Raw genomic sequence first — 21,493 nt, forward strand, 5'->3', positions numbered from 1 at the left:
TGATGTAGTCACAAAAGAACTGGATGCAGGGAATAACTTTGATATTATATATTTGGATCTTAGAAAGGCTTTTGATACTGTTGCACATGGAAGACTGCTGCACAAATTGGAGCAGTGTGGCATTGGAGGCAAATTGCTGCTATGGATAAGGGGATGGTTGAGTGGCAGAAGACAGAGAGTGGTAATCAATGGCCACTGCTCAACGTGGACTAATGTTATTAGTGGAGTTCCTCAAGGTTCAGTGTTGGGTCCGTTGTTGTTTTCGGTGTTTATGAATGATATTGATGATGGGATATCAAGTTTAATGTCCAAGTTTGCAGATGATACAAAGGTTGGCACTGTCGTTAAGGACAATACTGACGCTATGCTGCTGCAACAGGATCTGGAAAGGTTGAACAGATGGGCTGAGAGGTGGCAAATGAGGTTTAACATCGACAAATGTAAAGTGCTGCATATGGGAAACAGTAACCCCAGAGCAACGTATCAACTCTGCGGTACTACACTGACAGTGGTGGAGAATGAAAAGGACCTGGGGGTAATTGTGCAGGCAGATATGAAGTTCTCTGAGCAGTGCAGACGAGCTGCAAGAGTAGCTCATGGTGTCTTGTCAATGATATACAGGAATTTTTCTAGCAGGGATAAGGAGGTGATTATTCCCTTGTATAAGGCAATGGTAAGGCCACATCTTGAGTACTGTATACAGGTCTGGAGGCCTCATTTCAAGAAGGATGTAGAGCTGCTGGAACGGGTACAGAGAAGGGCAACAAGATTAGTAAATGGAACAAAGGGTTGCTCTTACGAAGAAAGGCTTAAGTTTTGCAAATTACAGAGTCTGGAGACTAGGCACCGGCGAGGTGATCTGATAGAGGTGTATAAGGCTTTGAATGGTTTGAGCATGCTCAATGCCAATGGGATTCTTCATCTTTCTCAGAATAATCACCTCAGAGGGCATAAATTCAAATTGAGGAAGGACGGATGTCGGATAGATGTGCGGAAATTTGCCTTTGGCCAGCGGGTGGTTGGTTGGTGGAACCGACTTCCATCACTTGTTGTTGAAGTTGATAGCCTAAACAAATTTAAAGCTCAACTGGACAGGTATTTCGAACGAACGGAGGGGTGAAATGGGAGTGGGTTTTTTTTTTTTTTTTTTGGCTGATGCTGAATAAGCTTGCTTTCTTGCATCATATGCCTCTGCTAATGCTAATGCTAATGCTAATAAACTTATTATATGTAACATGTAGTGGATTGTGCTTTTCTGCTGCCACTGATGTTAGCTTTTCCTATTATTTTTCTTATGGGGGTAGCATGACAATGTGCTAATGCTGTGTTCATACCGCCATCTATAGCCTAATTTGTCTCTATATATTTTCAGTTCAGTTATTGTTTTGTCAGTGGTGTTGTTTTGCCATGCAATTACTAGGCTTTCTGTTTTATTATTTTTTGCTGCATAAGGACCACCGCTATGCAAATCTATTGCATTGGCGGTTTGATTTTAGTATCATTCCATTGTTGCATGGATTTGTTTAGTGTTCGAAATGCAGTGATTCCCTTACTATTATTGGCCTCGTGGTCCTCTGTCAAGATGGGGCATAATGGTCAGTCTATTTTATTTTATTTTATTTTATTTTATTAATTTTCAGTTTATTTGATCATGTAATGTTGTTAGTTTATGTTAGTGAGATTTCACATAATTCGGAAACGGGTGCCATCGAGCGCCACTAAATTTCTCTTAATTGGCTTAATTTCTAAATTATTTTAGGAACGTTACTTCAACACTACCCTTTTCTTCTTTAACCCTTCCCCATATTTTTCTGTTATTGTTATTTAATTTGATTCAGTTCATTTTCACTCTACTGGTTTGCCATGCTACTGGCAATATTTTATTTTAATTTAGCTTATATATATATATATATATATATATATATATATATATATATATATATATGAAATGCCAAATATAAAAATGAGTTTTAACAAGAAGTGTCAGTTGATAGATGAAAATAAGTAAGATATGACAGATGCACCTAATGCACTTTTATCACACCCATTAATTCCTTCCTGCTTATATATATATGCTCATCAAAGAGTTAAACAGTTGATCTATGTAAGCACACTATAAATAGACCTGCTTTTTAAATTCCTGCTCTAATAGTGTTGAGTTAAGTTGTTGAAAACTTTTCCTGTAAATCATAAATGACTTTTGTGATTATTATTATTATTTTTTTAAATCTTAATATAAAACACTACTAGAGCAGTTAAAGTCAGTGGTGTGTTAGTCTCTATAGCTGTTAGAAAATACTAATTCTCTCATAATCATTATATAATTTTTAAAATAGTTTCAATTTCAAAAATATTATAGGGAAATATATAAAATTAAAATAAAGTAAATATAAAAAATTTCTATTTACATAAAAAATATTTGGTGTGGGAAAAGTTAACTTCATTATTAGAATTAGCACTAGTTGAGGCATATGATGAAAGAAAGCAAGCAACACCTTCCCATTTCACCCAACCTTTGCTCCAAATGTTTCTCTAGTTCACTCTTAAATTTATTTAAGATTTCAACTTTTTCATGTCTATTCTGCAACTGTCTTTCCTCAGTTTGAATCTGTGCCCCCTCAGGTGCTTAATCTGAGCAAGCAGAAGTATCCTATCAGCATTGAGCCTGCTTAAACCATTCAAGGCCTTATACACCTCAATCAGATCACCTTGCAGGTGCCTAGTCTCCAGATGCTGCCTCTCTTACCAAGAACTTAAGCCTCTCTTGGTAAGAGCACCCCGTTATTCCTCTCACCAATCTTGTTGCCCTTCTCTGTACTCGTTCTAGCAACTCTACATCCTTCCTAAAACGAGTCCCCCAGACCTGTACACAGTATTCAAGGTGTGGCATGACCATTGCCTTATACAAGGGGATAACACCTCCTTGTCTCTGCTAGCAAAATTCCTATATATCCTTGACAAAACTACATGACCTGCTCTGGCAGCTCATTTGCAGTGCTCAGAGAACTTCACATCTGACTACACAATTACCTCCAGGTATTTTTCAGTGTAGTACCACACAGTTAGTACATTTCTCTTCGGTTACTGCTACCCGTATGCAGTACTTTGTATTTGTCAATGCTAAACTTTAGTTGCCACTTCTCAGCCCATCTGCCTAAATTTTCTAGATCCGGTTGCAGTAACATACTGTCTTTTCTGTCATTAACAACCCTTCCAACCTTTGTATCATCTGCAAACTTAGACTTTAAGCCTGATATATCTTCATGGATATCATTGGTAAACACACAAAACAACAATGGGCCCACAATCGAAACATGGGGGACTCCACTAATAACATTAGTTCACATAGAACAGTGTCCATTTATTACCACTCTCTGCCGTCTCGCACTCAAACATCATTTTATCCATTGTACCAACTTGCTCTTAATGCCATACTGCTCCAGTTTGTACAGCAGTCTTCCAAGTACAACAGTATCAAAAGCTTTCTGAAATCCAAGTATATGATATCAAAATTATTTTTTTGCATCCAGTTCCTTGGTGACCACATTGTAGTATCCAATCAAATTGGTCAGACAAGACACCCTTAACAAAACCATGCTATGTCTTAACTATTAAAGCAGTCTTGTGTAGGTGATCCTGCAGCATTCTTTAACTAGTGACTCCATTATTTCCCCATGAACAGAAGTTAAACTAACAGGTCTATAATTATTTGTTGAACCCCCTTTGTGAATTGGGAATACATTTGCACATCTCCAGTCCATGGGGACCTCCCCTGAATCTAAGGATGCTGTCATAATTATGGCTAAGTGTTTGCTAACTTCCCTCACTGCTTCCTTCATGGATAGATTCCATCCACCCGTGGTGACTTTTTTATGTTTAACTTCAACAATTTCTCCTACCCTTTGCTCTCCATTATTTCAAAATCATTTAGCTCGCTGTTAAGAGTTTAGTAAACTTCTGCCCTCTTCCTTACAGAATTCTTCATGTGTGAATGTAGATGCAAAATACTTATTCAGTTTGTCAGCTATCTGAGCAGGATCATCAACAGTCAAAACACCAACACCAAGTGGACCAATCTGATTCATCCCCTTCCTTGTAGAGTTTATTTAAGTAAAGAAGTCTTTGTTGTTTTTCTTTGCATCCTTTGCCAAGGATTTCTCGTAATCAGCCTTCGTTTGCTTAACCTACTTTGTGACTTGATTACATACTAACTGATATCCAGTATAGGCGTCTGTGTCATTTATATGCATCTCACACATGTTTTTTCTCTGCCACGAGCCTCATTAGTTCATCTGACATCCATTTAGGTCTAAATCTTGAACAGTATTTCTTAGTTGCTATGAAAAGCCTATTAGCGTCCAAGATTAATTCCTTGAAGGCTTCCCATTTAGAATTCGCTGTTTTTAATGTCATCAGTTGACTCCACTGTATAGAATTTAAAAATTGTCTGACACCACTGTAGTCACCTCTATGAAAACAAAAACTTTTCCCTTTACCCGTGACGATAGTTACATCTTTAAGTAAATCCCATATCAGTAGACTGTGATCACTGTCATCTAGTGGTTCCTTTATCTGTAAATTCTTAATGCATGAATAATTACTGCTGATAATCAGATCAAGAGTATTATTCCCTCTGGTTGCCTCTCTAACATGCTGCTGTAGAAAACAATCATTCTATAAATCCACAAAACTCTTGCTAGCGTGAGAGTGACCAATCCACAAGTTTCAGTCAATATCTGGAAAGTTAAAATCCCCCATTACAAGACATTCTGATTTACTGGCCCACTCTATTTCTCTGTACAATTGTTCGGTGTGTTCATCAGAGTCATTAGACCTATAACACACTCTTACTCTTATTTTCCCTTTCCCAGTGCTTATGTCACACCAAACTGACTGAACATTGCACTGTCCACTCATATCAACTGGATGCACTTCCTTAGATTTTATGTGGTTCTTAACTAACAGCATAACCCCCCCCCTGCCTACCCTGTCTATCCTTTCTGTACACATTTTACTCCAAAAATTCCAATTCTGCACTGCTTATATCTGTGTGACACCATGTCTCTGATATCTCATAAATATATGCCTTTGATGTCTTGATCAGCACTTCAAATTCATCAAATTTATTTACTATACTTCTAGCATTGGTGTACATGCAAGTATACATGCAACTGTTCTTACTCTTAGTTACTCTAACACAGCCCATGTATTTACTTGTTCCATGATGACTCTCAGCAGCCCTTGAAATCCCCAGTACCTTGCTTTGCAGGCTGCTGCTCATTCCAATAGAATCAGTGCAAGAATCACTTTCACCTCTGCCTTTGGCTACTGGTAATCTATTAGTCTGTGAATTTCCGCAAGCTATTAGTTTTCCAACCCACTTAACACTGTCTCGATAGTATCAGCAAATATTCTTGCACCCTTTCTATTTAAGTGTATCCCACCTCTGTAGAAGCAGTCTATCCTGCTAGCAAGCACAGACCAAGCTGAAAAAAATTCTACTCCCATGAGTCTTGCACAAGCTCTCCAGGGCCAAATTGATTGACAACTGTCTACATATACTCCCTCCTATCGTTCCTGGGCAGAATTGCAGACTTTCAAATTTAACCCCAATTTGCGACTTTTTTTTTTTTCACATTGACCTCTACTTGTTAAGTAAATCTGCAGATCTCTCATTCTTACGGTCGTTAGTACCAACATGTACAGCAGTATCATCTTTTGTGCCCTTAAAAGATGATATCTGCTCTACAACATCATCAACTTTTGTCCCTGGCAGAGATACCCTGGTCCTGTACCACCTACCCTTTTTGCTGTTGTTTATTAATTGTTCATAAACTAAATAGAGAATAACATTCCAATATTGTATATTGATAAAATTGTTTATTTACTATACTTCTTAACCACAAAAGTCTCTGTCTACATATACTCCCTCTTATCGTTCCTGGGCAGAATTTCAGACTTTCAAATTTAACCCCAATTTGCGACTTTTTTTTTTTTCACATTGACCTCTACTTGTTAAGTAAATCTGCAGATCTCTCATTCTTACGGTCGTTAGTACCAACATGTACAGCAGTATCATCTTTTGTGCCCTTAAAAGATGATATCTGCTCTACAACATCATCAACTTTTGTCCCTGGCAGAGATACCCTGGTCCTGTACCATCTACCCTTTTTGCTGTTGTTTATTAATTGTTCATAAACTAAATAGAGAATAACATTCCAATATTGTATATTGATAAAATTATTGTTAAGAAATGTAATAGATGATTATATATTATAGTCAATTATCAAGAATAAGAAAACCTTCCTTCTTTTTGTCTTCTTAAGTGATTCTTGGATATTGTTAGATTATAACATCTCGTATGATTTAATTTGTTAATATGCTTTTTTTTCCCCCAGCTAAATACAGTTATGCAGAATCAGCCGTTTGCATTTAGCTGGTCAGATGCTGGGCAGCATTCTGCAAGATTACTGAAAAATATTCGAATATTACGCAAATTTAATGGTACCGTATTTCCTGATGTAGAAGAATTTAACTTAACAGAAATGAATGAGGCTCTGTCTAGTGCTAAGGCAGAGTTCAGCGATACAACATTATGGCATATCCCTGTAAAGTAAGTTTATATATATTGAGTCTCTCTCTTTCATTAGATGGAAGTTAATAAAAGCCATATGACAGATTATAATATTTTAAGTTTTGAGAATGCATAGTTATTCTTTCACTTTTCCTGGGTTTTTATACCATCCTAACATGCTTTAGTGTCTTCATGCTTCAAGAGAAGGTTTGTAGAAAGAATTACTTCTCTTATGTGTGAAATGTTTTACAGATATTAAACTGTTTATTTGACACCATGAAAATTGACTTTATGAAAATAATTAATTTCCAAACATCTGGGAAATTGTAATCTAAAACTGACACCTACTAGAGATTCTCTTAATCATTGATGTTGGCCTGGATGTATCTGACCAAGCACAACAAATCGTTTTTGAGTAAGTGAAGCTTGGGTTAGTAAACAAGCTCAAGAAAACTGAAACCCATGATGTGTAGAGCCCGATAAGTATAAGTAATTGTACAAACAACTGGACTGTGCCTATCATAAAGGCCTTAAAAAAAATTAAACCAACCTTAAAAAAAGCCAGTTACTGGTATTTATAGACATTTGGCAGCTTTTGCAAGCCTCTGTAACAGCATTAGTCAAACCTTGATGATAGCAATGCTTTTGTTCTTCAGCTGCTAACATAGTGATTTGCTGTAATTAGGCCAACTTTTAGTGGGTTTAAGTCAGTGATGTTTCCTTGATGATGGCTGCTTTATTATTGTTCTTTAAAAAAACAGATTGTAGTTCATATTCTATACAATTATGTGTTGAATTAATCTATAGTGCAATTCCTTAAAAATCTTTCTATAGTATGAGTGGAATTGGGGGTGGGAGGAAGGTTAGCCACAAAAGGTTGAGAAATATAGCCCTAGTCCACCGGTGGCTAGCTTTTGTTCAAACTGTTGGCTAAATATAAATTATGTAATTTACCACAGGCTGGGTTGAAAATTTATGAATTTCCATGGGCTAGTGTACAAATTATGTTCATATAGTTTATACGTGAAATATGAAAGAGTATTAATCAACATATAATGTTATATAATGTAATATGAAAGCGTATTAATTGACTCTTTTTAAAATGATTTTTAAAATAAACAGTAGTAATTATGAAAATTGTTTATTAGGATTATTAAAAGCTGTAACACAATTGTAATTGTGATATTAAAAATTATTATCTGGAATAATTACATAACAAGAAAGGAATGAAAAAATATAATGTCATATTAATCTAACATTTGGATTTGGCATTGCAAAGTGCCATAGCTATTCATGGTTTTGTGTAAGTTGTTTTGGTGGTTATGGTCTGCCAGTCTGAGTTTATTTGATTTTGATAATAGTATTAGTAGTGGCAAAATGTTGCAAACTTATATGGTATCAGCCATAACAAAAAAAAAAAAAAAAGGCGAGTGAGATGAGGACATGCATGTTTCTTTTTAGTATTATTATTAGTATTAGCAATAGCCACATTGTGCAAGGAAGCCTATGGCTTATGCTGCACCAGCCAAAAAAAAAAAAAAAAAGTAAAATTAAATAACAAAAAATAAATAAAACAAAATAATAATAATAATAAAACATAATAAGAGAAAAGAAAATAGACAACCTATGTGTTCCTCCCCATAGGTAATTATCCAGCTGACCTTTGAATTTTCCCAAACTGTCAGCCTCTACCGCCCATGTAGGTAACTTATTCCAGTAATTTATAACTTGCTGGCTAAAATAAAACTTCCTGTAATCCAGCCTAAACATCTCCCCCATAACTTGAAATTATGGTCTCTTGTTCTAGAATCATTTATAACCATGAAAATTTCATCCTTATTCATTTTGCTTATGCCTCTTAGAGCCTTAAACACCTCAATCAAGTCTCCTCTAAAGTGCCTAGTTTCCAAGCTCAGCAACCCAGATATTCGAAGTCTTTCCTTATACTGATGCACTTTTGCCGATCTCACCAGGTGAGTTACCTGTCTTTGGACCCTTTCAAGAAGCACAATGTCTTTCTTTAGGTGTGGTCTCCATACTGTTTTTTTTTTTTTTAATGAAAACCCCAAACACAAAAGGTATCAAAACCTATAGTACTTAGTACCGTGCATGGGTTGAAGGAGAAGTATGGGGGGGGGAGAGGAATGCCGGAAACTTTGCTCTAGAGACTAAACGTGGGTTTCACCACTTCAAGCCTCCAATAAGCAAAGTGGTGGTATTTCACCGGTTGATGAAAGTCGTCTACCACCTGAACACAGTATTCCAAGTGTGGTCTAACAACAGCCTTATATAATGGAATTATGATATTCTTATCTCTACCCGCAGTTATTATTATTTTATTGCTGCTCTTATATTATTTCTCCCTCATTGGGGATTCCACCTCGTGATGGGTATTGCTACCAAGTACACAGGGTGGTCGCTGTTATTACTGTTGGTCAAGGAACTGACGATCCTACAGGCAATCAGGATTGCGACTTTCTGGAGTTCCTTGTAGGTGTTCGCTGGGATACCTATTGCTTCTAGGCTGTTATGTAGGGTCTTTCGCACCACACCTGTGGTTGACACGATGATTGGGATGGTCGTTACTTGTTGCATATGCCACATCTCTTTGATCTCCTGTCTTAGGTTCGTGTACTTCCTGATTTTTTTCCCCATGGGTTTTCTGCAGGTTGCCAGTGTTGGGTACTGCTATGTCATTCAGATAGGTAGCCTTTTCCTTCTTGTCCACAAGGTTATGTCCGGTCTGTTGTGTGGGATTGTCCTATCTGTCATTATGGTGCGGTCCCAGTACAGCTTGTGGGTTAGAGTCTCTAGTACTGCTTGGGGTTCGTACTTGTAGTACAGTACACTTTCTTCGATCAACTGGTATTTCTTTACTAGCTTCTGATGTATTATCCTCAATACATGGTCATGTCTATGAGTGTCCTCAGTCTGGGTGAGTGATCACCTTGCATCCCACTGTGATGTGTTGGATCGTTTCTGAGGCCAGGTGCCATCGTCGACACATGTCATCTAACACTCTGGGCTCCTTGGCAATGTATTTTCTAGTCTGGTCTTGGATGGCAAGCATGAATCCTTCAGTCTCGGGAAAGAGTGTCCCGCTTGTGAGCCATGCATTGGAAGCAGTTTTATCTATGTGACCCTGATGGAGATCATTGTAGTGTCTTCTATGGAGTGCCTTCTCTGCCCATCTTTCTAGCTTCATTTGTACCTCCTGGTTGGGAAGGGGCAGACTCCTCTCTTAGGTTGAGTGGGGGTATACCATTTGTCTATCTTCCTTATGGCCTGGTGGAGTGCAGCTGTGTGTTTCTGGAAGTAATCCTTCAGGTTAACTATCACTGTCTTCTGTTGCTCAATGAGGTCTATCAGGCCCTTTCCTCCTTCTTCCCGAGCTATTGTTAGTCTCTCCACTGCTGACTTTGGGTCGTGTTGGCGGCTCTTGGTCCTCATTGTCCTTGTCTTTCTCATGATATCCTCCAGCTCCGTGTTAGTCCAATCTACGACCCCGAAGGAGTATGTTAGCACTGGAACTGCATAGGTGTTTATGGCTTTAACTGTGTTCCCTCCGTTCAGCAGGCTTCTGAGTCGCTGATGGTATTTTTCGGTCAGGCAGGCCTTAATTTCCTTGTGCTGTGACTTCTGAGCCTGCATCATCCCCAAGTATTTGTAGGCCTCTCCCTCTACCATGGCTTCAATCTCTTTACCACTCTGCAGTTGGTAGTTTCGGTTGACTAATTTTCCCTGATGCAATCCGTGGATCTTGCATTTGTCTAGACCAAATTTCATCCTAATATCCTTGCTGAATTCTTTGGTGATCTGGAGTAGTTGCTGAAGGTGCTTCTTGGTTCCTGCGTAGAGCTTGATGTCATCCATATACATCGGGTGGGTGAGGGTGTTCAGGTCCTTCCTTTACTTCTTTGAAGTTATATCCATACTTGCTACTGTTGAGCATGGTAGATAGCGGGTTAAGTGCTAGACAGAACCACGATGGGCTCAGGGCATATCCCTGAAAGATTCCTCTCCTGATGGGGATTGGCCTGATTGTTATGTTTTCAAATGGTGGTACTCCATTTCGCCCTCGTTTCTCCTAGGAAGTTTAAGGCTCAGCTGGACAGGTATTTCGAACGAACGGAGGGGTGAAGTGGAAGGGTTTTTTTTTTTTTTTTTTTTGCTGATGCTGCATAAGCTTGCTTTCTTGCATCATATGCCTCTCCTAATGCTAATGCTAAAGTTTGTCACTATCGGATTGACTTTGTAGATTTTCAGCGCCTCTATTAGCCAGCTATGAGGCACAGAGTCGAAGGCCTTGAGGTAGTCAATGTAGGCTGTGTACATGTTGCGGCGCTTCTTGTATGCTTGCTCCATAACTGCAGCATCTATGATTAATTGCTCCTTGCATCCTCTGCTCAGCCGCTTGCATCCTTTCTGCTGTTCTGGCTCTCCAAGTTGTCCTGGTTATGCAGCTGGTCAGGATCTTGTACATTGTTGGGAGGCAGGTGATTGGCCTATATTTTGCCAGGTTTCTTGTATCTTTGTCTTTAAGCTTCAGATATGTGATTCCTTGAGTGAGAAACTTCGGGATTGTTTCCGGGTGCCTTATCATTTGGGTGAACTGCTCTGCCAGGTGTACAAGAAGCTCACTTGCACACTTGTGTGTGCAAGTGAGCTTCTTGTACCAGTAGTTGTGGATGTTATCTATTCCTGGAGTTCGCCAGTTGTAAGAGTTCTTGATCGTCTGTTTTACTCCTTCTTCCCGAATTTCCTCTCATTTCTTGTACGTCCTTGGTTTTCTTGCATTCTAGTTCTATCCAGGTGGCTTGGCTGTTATGTTTTACTTCCCTGCTCCATATGCTTCCCCAGAAATCCTCAATCGTCTTCTTCTCGGGTGGTCTTTTCCCTTGTTTCCCGTCTTCTCTGAGATTCCTGTAGAAACCTCTTTGGTCCTCATCGAAGATTTGGTTGTTTATTTTCCTCTTGGAGCTCTCTTTGTATTGGCATAGTCTCTTGCTGAGTGCAAGGAGGTTCTGCTTCAATGTGTCCAAGTACTCTCCTATTTTCTGATTTTTTGTCATGTTTGCTGTGGATGCTGTCTCTCTCTTGAGGATGCTCTTCACTTTTCCAATTAATTTCTTACTCCTATTGCCCTGTTAGTACTCGGTCAAATGGCCTATCTCGACTCTTTAATTCTTCTATCTTCTGCTGAAGTCTTCTTTCCCAAGCAGGTGGTTCCTTCTGTTTTCGGTTCTTCTGCTGCTGGTTTCTCGCTTCTCTTCCATTAATCCTCGTGGCTGCTACTGCAGCCACGAGGATTAATGGAAGAGAAGGCATCCACATAGTCATGAATTGTGCTGCAGCACAATTCATGACTATGTGGATGCCTTCAGTGTTGCACCATTGCTATTGAGACAATGCGGTATTATACTGATTCAGGTGGTTTGTGACACTCCACAAGGTTCTATTCGGCCTCTGCTTTGGTATCACGTGAGTTTTTGTGGTGTCCATTCCTTTGAATTCTGTTAGGGCCTTCTTCCACTCGTCCTCTATTCTGGATATCATGACCTCATCTGTTTCCACTTCAGCTGCTGCAGGTTGTATTTCCTCTTGCTCTTCTGCCTCTGGTTCAGTGGTGGTATGTACTTCATCCTCTGGTTCCATATTCTTTATCCATTGTAGTTTATCGCTCACATCCTGCTTGATTTTTTCCAAGATTTCTGGAGCTATTAGGTTCTTCGTGAAGATGATCCTTCTTTGGTCCGCTGTTCACTGTTCAGTGATCTGAATATTTGGGAATTGTTCCAGCCACTTGGTATGTAGTCTCGCCCTGCAAGTTGTCACATCAGTCTCCAGCTTTGTTATTTTGTAGTATGCTTGCATGATGTACGTATTCATTTCGATGCTCCACTTCATGCGTTGGTGTTTTCTCCCTTCCTGGGTGGTCACTAGCACAGTTGTGCAGGAAGCACTTCCAGTTGGTGGGGCTGGATGGTCTTGCCCTTCTCTTGAGGTAGCCATACGGGGGACAGTGCCACTCGCTCCACTGTCTTCCTTGGGAGACTGTCTCTGATTTTTCGAACCGACCCCTCTGCCTAACGCCTGAACGTGAGTGACTTTATCCTGTGCCACACTCGATGCAGTATAATTAATATTTCTCTGCGACATCATCCATTATTGGAGGTGGATCTGTTTAGCTTCAGCTTATGTCCAGTGGTAGTTCTCGCGGGTGATGCTAGATGGCGCCACAATCTGACTTAGCCGCCACTCCGACCTTGGGGTAGGTAGGTCACTTAGAGCAACTTTCACGATGTTTATTTATTTTATTAATTTTTTATTACTATTAATTTATTTATTATTATTATTCTAATTTATTACTATTATTATTATAATACCGCTCTTCCAGCTTGATGTCAGCCGCGTTCACTTCCGTCAAGGCGGTACTCGAACCCAGGTCCATCAGGCTGGTAGTCCAGTGTCGTAACCACTGGGCCATTGTGCTCCCCCCCCCTCCCGCGATGGCCCAGTGGTTTCATAATTATTTTATTATTATTATTATTATTGTAAACAAATTCTCTTGATAAAAATAAATTGTATTGTATTGTGTTATTAATAATTATTTGTATCTATATATAATAATATAATAATTATTTTATTATTATTATTGCTGCTCTTATATTAATCCTCCCTGATTGGGGGTTCCACCTCATGATGGGTATTGCTACCAAGTACAGGGGGGTTGTTGTTATGTCTGATGTTTCTGTTGGTCAAGGAACTCTCTGACAATCCTACAGGTGTTCAGGATTGCGACTTTCTGAAGTTCCTTGTAGGTGTTCGCTGGGAGACATATTGCTGCTAGGCTGTTATTTAGGGTCTTTGGCACCATACCTGTGGTTGACATGATTATTATTATTATTATTATTATTATTATTAGCCATATGGTGCAAGGAAGCCTGAAGCTTATGCTGCACCAGCCAATAAAAATTCCCACATTACTCTGAGAGAGAGAGAGAGAGAGAGTGTCAGAAGTAGAAGGGAATCACCAAGAAAACAAGAAAGAGAAGAATGATTATATCCAGCTCAGAACTCTGAGTTTGCCAAGTGCATACTCACCAGATGTGAGCCCCTGGGGTAATAAATCATCGATAGGACACCATGGGCCTTCCTTGCAAACAGTCTACAGTGCTCTGAGAACTTCATGTCTGACCGTATCGTAATACCCAAGTCCCTTTCCTCCACTACCGGCTTTAGTTCAACTCTGCCAAGTGTATAAGTTATTTTGGGGTTATTGTTCTACAGGTGTGGGGTTATTGTTCCCCAATACCTTACACTTTGCTGGATAAAAGCATAGCTGCCATTTTTCTGACCATTCCTGAAGTCTATCTAGGTCACTTTGAAGAAGCTTGCTTGGCGGCGATCATTAACTATTCTACCAATCTTTACATCATCTGCAAATTTAGACATCACGCCCTCTACTCCTTCATTGATGTCATTTATGAAAATAAAAAACAACAGTGGTCCTAATACTGATCTTTGGAAACCCCACTTCTTACTTCAACCCAATCTGAGGAATAAACATTTACTACAGCCTTCTGCCTCCTGCCTGAAGCTATTCTATTATCCATCTAAGGATTTTTCCTGTGATTCCAACCTGTTCCAGCGTATAAAGTAACTACTCAAGTGGGACTGAGTCAAATTCTTTGCTGAAATCTAAATAAGCAACGTCAAAATTATTCCCTAAATCCAGTTCATGTGTGACCCTGTCAAAATAGCTAATCAGATTTTCCCTTTATAAAACCATGCTGCGTTTCCTTCAGAATTCCATTTCTATCGAAATGATCCTGAATTTTTCCCTTCATGATTGCCTCCATTGTTTTCCCTACTACTGAAGTTAGACTGACTGGTCATTTCTCACTACACCCTTAGAACTGCCTTTATGTATTGGAAATACATTGGCACTTTTTCAATCAATTCTCTCCTGAGTTCAGTGATGTTCTCATAATTAGCCTTAATGGTTCAATGCACTCACTTGCTGCCTCCCTTAAAATTATAGGGTATATACCATCAACTTCAGGAGCCTTACCTGCCCATAGGCACAAAAGTTTTTTCATTAAATAATCATGTGAAATTTCAACATTATTAATTGCATTTTTTTCAACTTCACTCCCATAATTTCTCATTGACATACAGGGTTTTTATTCTGTAAATATCAATGCAAAGTAACTGGTGCTTTCATCTGCAACAGTTACTTTGCATACATCAGCTGAGTTGTCTAATTCTATCCAACGTACATTACTTAAGGGTCTGATCTGGTTTATCCTTCTCTTCTTTGTATTTATATACAAATTTTTGTATGTGAAGAATTCCTTATCCACACTATTTGCTCTCTTTTCGTGATTTCTCATAATCTGCCTTTGCCTAGCTAACCTTTTCTGTGGCACTATTACAGATCAATTTTTAGCTGTTATAGGCTTCAATACTTTTTATTGCTTTGTAACTTTTCCATGCTGTCTTTTTCTGCTCAAATAATCTGCAACTTCATTATTCATCCAACTTCTAATCCTCCTCATTTTTTTTTTTTTAATGGTATATATGTGCATTCAAGGCTTCTGTGATTAATGTTTTAAAGGTATACCATAATTCAATTGTATTCATAATAATTGCACAATCCTACACCAACCGTTATTAAATAAAATAAAATTAAATAAATAAAATAATGATATATAATTCTTTTTATTTCATTTATTTGTATCATTATTATTGTTATATAACACAATGCTATTTATTTATTTTATTTAATAACCGTTGGTGTAGGATTGTGCAGTTATCATGAATATGAATATTCTCAACCCCCAGAGGCCTATTTGAAGACATAATTCAATTGTATTCACTCTCTGTGAGATATCTGCCCATTAATAGAGACCATGCAGCACTTTAATTAAGTGCTGGCAGTACCTCTTGCCTGGATGCATATCAGGTCCCCAGCAGCATCAGCAAGCAGGAGTCTGTCAGCAGGCAAGAACTCAATTTTTATGTGTTTGGATTCACTTAAATTAATATCTATTTTCCACTGAAACCTGACAATTACAGACCTAAAATTCACAATTAATTTTGTAATTGTCATATTTGTCATTGCTACTGTAATATTGTAAAATTTGCAACCCCCCCTCAACCGCTCCGTCTCCCAACAGCATGACGACGATGGACATTGGCAAGATGCCTGGAATGCCACCTCAATGCACAGTGGTCCAGGCAATCAGCCCCATAAACCACATCATCAGTATCACGTGGCATAAGAGTGGTACTAAATATAGTAATAATCTTTAAGAGATTACTAATAATATTTAAAGGCAAATTTTTACACTCAAAACTGACATGAAATATGTCATACATTTAAGTAATTCTAGAATTTTAAATTTGTGCCATAATGGAGAATATTCTTTTTTATTATTCAACCCTCTTAAAATTATATAGTTAATCCTTGTATATAAGACTCCTGTAGAGCAGTTATAGCCTATTATGGCTACTCACAAAAAACATCACATCTCTAGAAACAAAGATAATTTAAAATAGGACATCTCACATTAACTATTCACATCGTCATAGTGAAACCTCAACTGAAATTTTGCTCATAAAATTTTGCTAAGAACTGAGTATTGATGCTGTACAAAATTCAACTGCCAACAGAAACTGAAAGTGCCAATGAAAAAAATTGAATATTAACATTAATAGCACAAAAGTTGAAACGTGTGTGAATAGCATGATTTCCAAATTCAAAACTTAAAATAAATTCATTGCTATAACAATGGAAATTATTTACATACTGGAGACAGAACCACAAAGTTACTGTATATCAATGACTGCATTTTGTCTTTTGACTTCTTATTCCTGGTTTGGTGTCTTGCATTTTTTTAAATCAATATTTTACATTTCTTCTTCTGTCTCCCCCCCCCCTTTCAAGTTAACTGTTGTTTGTACCAGTAGCTGAAATTTTGTACTACATTACTGCATTGCTCAGCATATTCTATTAATTTGCAAAAGGGTTTTTTTTTTTCATTTGATGCTATAAGCTTGCTTTCTTTGCCTTATTTGTCAATACTGATATACTAAAATGTTAGATAAGGTTTCAACATGACTAGAGTGTTTATCCTGTCAGACCTCACCAGTCATATGGGAGAAAGAAATGGGCGCCTCCGTAGCCAGGTGGGCAGGAGCAACAGTGCGTAGCACATGCTTCTTGATCAGACCGGGGTTCGAGCCCGTGACCACCAAATACGGAGGATGCGGAAAGGTCAGGGAATGACCACCGCATATCCCCGGAGCAATATGGCCTTAGTTGCTAATGCTCCTAAAAACCAAAATAACAACATAACAACATAACAGAAAGAAATGCTCTTCATTCCCAGCATAAAAGTTTGCTTCTTTACTAAATGATGCAAGAAAGCAAACTTTTCCTGCATTACCAACAAAACAAACAAAACAATCGCTTACTTTCCCCATCACCAAAAAGACCTATTCAATTCCACTTTGAATTTTTCTAATGATGGATCAGAATCAACATCAAATGTGAGCCAGGAAAGAAAAAAAATTTAAAAAAAAAAAAAAAAAAAAACATTTCAGAACAACTGCATTAGGTATAAAATTCATTTTATATTTAGATATTTTTATATAATAATCTAAAGAAAAATGTTCCTCTCTAAAAGTGCAGACTTTAAAGTGGAATGATTGTTATTATTATACATTTACACACAAATCTACCAGATGTAATTAACTGGATTTGGTCCTTTAACCATTGGACCTTTCCCAAAGGTCTAAGATAATCAAGAGATATCATTGTAAAATTTGTACTTCCGAGCAGTGCTGCTTTTTGCAATTGATGGATTGTGATATTATCTATGTCTATGGTGTTAAGGTGATATTCCAGGCCTTTTAGAATGGCCCCAAAGGTACCAACAACTGTGGGCACTACTGTTATTTTTCTTTCCCAGTTGTTCCATTTTGATCTTCAGGTCTTTATATTTTGTTAGCTTTTCCAGCTGTTTCTCTTTGACTCTGCTGTCTCCGGGTATTGCAACGTTGAATATCCACACCTGCTTCTTCTTCTTCTTAACCACTGTCAAGTTGGATGTATTATGGGGAAGGTGTCTGTCTGTCTGTCTGTCTGTCTGTTTGTATTTGAAAATCCCAAAGCACTTTGGTCTCATTATTTTCCACATTTTCTGGATTGTGGTCTCACCAATTTTTGCTAGATGGTAAATTATATTTTTTTTGCAAATGTTCCTATGTATCATGAAAGTCACTTTGTTGTCCCTCTCTAAATAGTCAGTCTATGCAATTGTTTTGCAGCAGCATACGAGATGTTCAACTTTTACATTGGATTCCTTACAAAGCCTGCACTTGTTATCCTTTTCTATCTTATCAATGTGAGCCTTTGTTGAGCTCACAATGTTGAGCAAAGTTGCATAGTGCTTATTCTTGGGCTGCTAATATGAGGCCTTCAGTTTCTTTTTTCTTCATGCTATCAACATTTCCTTCAATGGCCCTAAAACACTGGTCATGTAGTGGTTTGTTGTGCCAATTTTCTCTTCGGGTCACCAGCTGCTGTTTTTTATAATCCTCCTTTGTTTCATGTCTTCAATAAGCCCTCTTTGCTGACTTCATTTAGGACATCTTCCTGGCTTTTTCTGATGTGCTCCACTTCTACAGATTGTTAAACTTGCAAAATTCCTCGTCCCCCTTCACAGCTTGGGAGATACAGCCTGTCAACACACTACATGGGTGAAGAACATGTTTTACTTTCATTATCTTCTGGATTTTTCAATCAAGGCTTTCTAGTTCTGCCTGAATCCAATCTACAATACCAGCAGTGATCAAAGGATAGGGATAGCAGTGTTATTGGTTTTAATGGTATTCCCACCATTAAGTTTAGACAGGATCCTCCTCACCCTTCTGATCTACGCCTTACTATTTCAGCTCCTAACTTCTGTATTCTTGAAGAATGCCCACGTAATTGTAGGATTCAGCCAGTGTGAGGCACCTAATATCGCAATTATCAGGCATTTTGATTCCCTCTGTGCACGTGAGTTTTCCTTGAATGATTGCCAAACTTGCACATTTATCCAACTCAAACCCCACTGCAATATTAGAACTGAAAATTCGAACAGTACTGATCAGTCGTTCAGTTTCAGGTGGTGACTTTCCATATGGTTTCAAATTATCCATATAAAGGTGGGAAAGCTTTGTTGGTGTTTTCAATATTTGATACCTGTGGCCTGCTCTCCTCAGAATTATTGACAGTGGTATCATTGAAATTATAAATAATAATGGTGAGAGTGAATCGCCTTGAAAAATGCCTCTTTGGATGATGACATCACCTGCTTCTTCTCCATTTACTATTAGCCATGTCATCCAAAGACACTGCCTTGTTTATAAATTTCTATGTATTTTCATTAATTCCAGTTATTTATAAGCACTTTAGTGTCCAACTACGTGAACGTGATTCAAAGCCTTTCTTGTGATCTATCCAAACAATGGTGCAAATTAGTTTTTCTTTGCAAGCAATTCTCCACAATCATTGGTAAGAGGACCCACAAAGGAGTCCTCTTACCAATGATTGTGGGTCCTCTTGGTAAAAGGACCCACGAAGGAGTCCTCTTACCAAGATAGGCTTAAGTTCTGCAAATTGCAGTGGTTGGAGACTAGGCACATGTGAGGTGATCTGATTCTGGTGTAGAAGGCCTTGAATGGGATAAGCAGGCCAAATTCTGATAGAATTCTTCTGCTTGCTCAGATTATGAACCTGAAGGGGCATAAATTCAAATTGAGGAAAGACAGTTGTAGAATAAATGTGTGGAAATTTGCTTTTAGCCAGGGTGTGGTTAATTGCTGGAACAAACTTTCATCTGTTATTGTGGAAGTTGATATCTTAAATAAATTCAAGGAAGAACTGGACAAAGTTTTGGAGGGAATGGATGTGTTAAGTTTTTTTTTTTTTTTGGCTGATGCTGCATAAGCTCATACGCTTGCTTTTTTCTTGCATCACATGTCTCTATTACTACATGAGGAGTTATTCAAGGAGGAAAGGGCGAGATGTTTATCAAACCCTAACAGGGAGTTTAATGATTTTGTAATAACTGAGAGCAAAGTGGGGGAGAAATTATTTAAGTTAAACATAAGAAAGGCACCTGGGGAAGGGATGGAATCTATCCAGTTATATTAAACGAGGTGGCAAAGGAAGTAAGCAAACCCTTAGCCATAATTATGAGAGCATCCTTGGAATCAGGGGAAAGTCCCCATGGATTGGAGATGTGCAAATGTATCTCGAATTCACAGAGGTGAATCAAAGGGTGACATGAGTAATTACAGCCCTATTAGTTTGACTTCTGTTCCACAGAAAATAATGGAATCACTGGTTAAAGAAGCATTGCAGGATCATATAGAGAAGACAGCATAATAATTCAGACACAGCATGGGTTTGTTAAAAGGAAGTCTTTTCTCGCCAATTTGATTGGTTACTATGACGTGGTCGCAAAGGAACTGGATGCAAAAAATAATTTTGATATCATATACTTGGATTTCAGGAAAGCTTTTGATACTGTTACACATGGAAGACTACTGTACGAATTGCAGTAGTATGACATTAAGGGCAAGTTGCTACAATGGATAAAAGAATGGTTGAGTAGGAGAAGACAGAGAGTTGTAATCAATGAATACTGCTCTTTGTGGACTAATATTATTAGTGGTGTCTCCAGGGTTTGGTGTTGGACCAATTTTTATTTTGTATATTTATCAATGATATTGATAAAGGTATATCAAGCTTAATGTCAAAGTTTGCAGATGCTACAAAGGTTAGCATGGTTGATAATAACAGTAATGACAGTATGCTGCTGAAACAGGATCTGGAAAAGTTGGCAGATGGCCCGAGAAGTGGCAACTGAAGTTTAACATTGACAAATGCAAAGTACTGTGTATGGCTAGCAGTAATCACAGAGAAATGTACCAAATGGGTGGTGTTACACTCAGGATAGTGGAGAATAAAAGAGACCTGGGGGTAATTGTGCATTCAGATATGAAGTTTTCGGAGCAGTGCAGACAGGTGCCAGAGTATGTCATGGGGTCTTGTCAGTGATATATATAGGAATTTTGCGAGCAGGGATAAGGAGGTGATTATCCAATTGTATAAGGCAATGGTCAGGCCACACCTTCAGTACTGCATACAGGCCTGTAAGCCTCATTTTAGGAAGGATGTATAGTTGCTAGGATGCATGCAGAGAAGGGCAACAAGACTGGTGACGGGAAGAAATGGATGCTCTTACGAAGAAAGGCTTAAGTTCTGCAAATTTCAGCATTTGGAGAATAGGCATCAGTGAGGTGATGAAATTGAAGTGTATAAGGCCTGGAATGGATTGAGTAGGCTCAATGCTGATGGAATCTTTCGTCTTGCTCAGATTGCAAACCTGAGGGGGCATAAACTGAAATTGAGGAAAGACAGTTGTCGAATAAATGTGCGGAAATTTTCCTTTAGCCAGTGGGTAGTTGATTGCTGGAAAAGAACCTTCCTTCTGTTGTTGTTGTGGAAGTTGATAGCTTAAATAAATTCAAGGCAGAACTAAAAAAACATCTGGAACGAATGGATGGGTGAAGTGGGAAGGGTTTTTTTTTTTTTTTTGGCTGATGCTGTATAAGCTTGCTTTCTTGCATCATATGCCCCTACTAATTCTAATGCTAATTGTACATCAGTAAATTCTACATTATTATTATTATTGATTATATTAATCAGTTCAGTTAATCAATGTAATTCATGGCTTCTAAGGTCTCTGCAAGAATTTATTAATTGTATAAATTACAAAACCATCATTTTAACATGCCGTAAGCACAAAAACTAACACAAATATGCAGATTTCCACAGTTAGAGGCCTTAAAGGTAGT

The 21,493-nt window shown here is 38.2% G+C and overlaps 1 protein-coding gene across 5 annotated transcripts in view; it reads left to right on the forward strand.

Moving 5' to 3' along the window:
* LOC150082988 (uncharacterized) overlaps window positions 1-21,493 on the forward strand; it is a 1,785,507-nt gene that overhangs the window by 410,902 nt on the left and 1,353,112 nt on the right. For all 5 annotated transcript variants that reach the window (XM_090377722.1, XM_090377724.1, XM_090377725.1 and 2 more), the window contains exon 20: window positions 6,399-6,613. In XM_090377722.1, the coding sequence (XP_090233848.1) occupies window positions 6,399-6,613 (215 nt within the window). The remainder of the gene's footprint in view (window positions 1-6,398; window positions 6,614-21,493) is intronic.

The sequence above is a fragment of the Mastigoproctus giganteus genome, chromosome 7, assembly GCF_048544385.1.
Source record: "Mastigoproctus giganteus isolate SK-2022 chromosome 7, ASM4854438v1, whole genome shotgun sequence".
NCBI lineage: Eukaryota > Metazoa > Arthropoda > Arachnida > Uropygi > Thelyphonidae > Mastigoproctus > Mastigoproctus giganteus.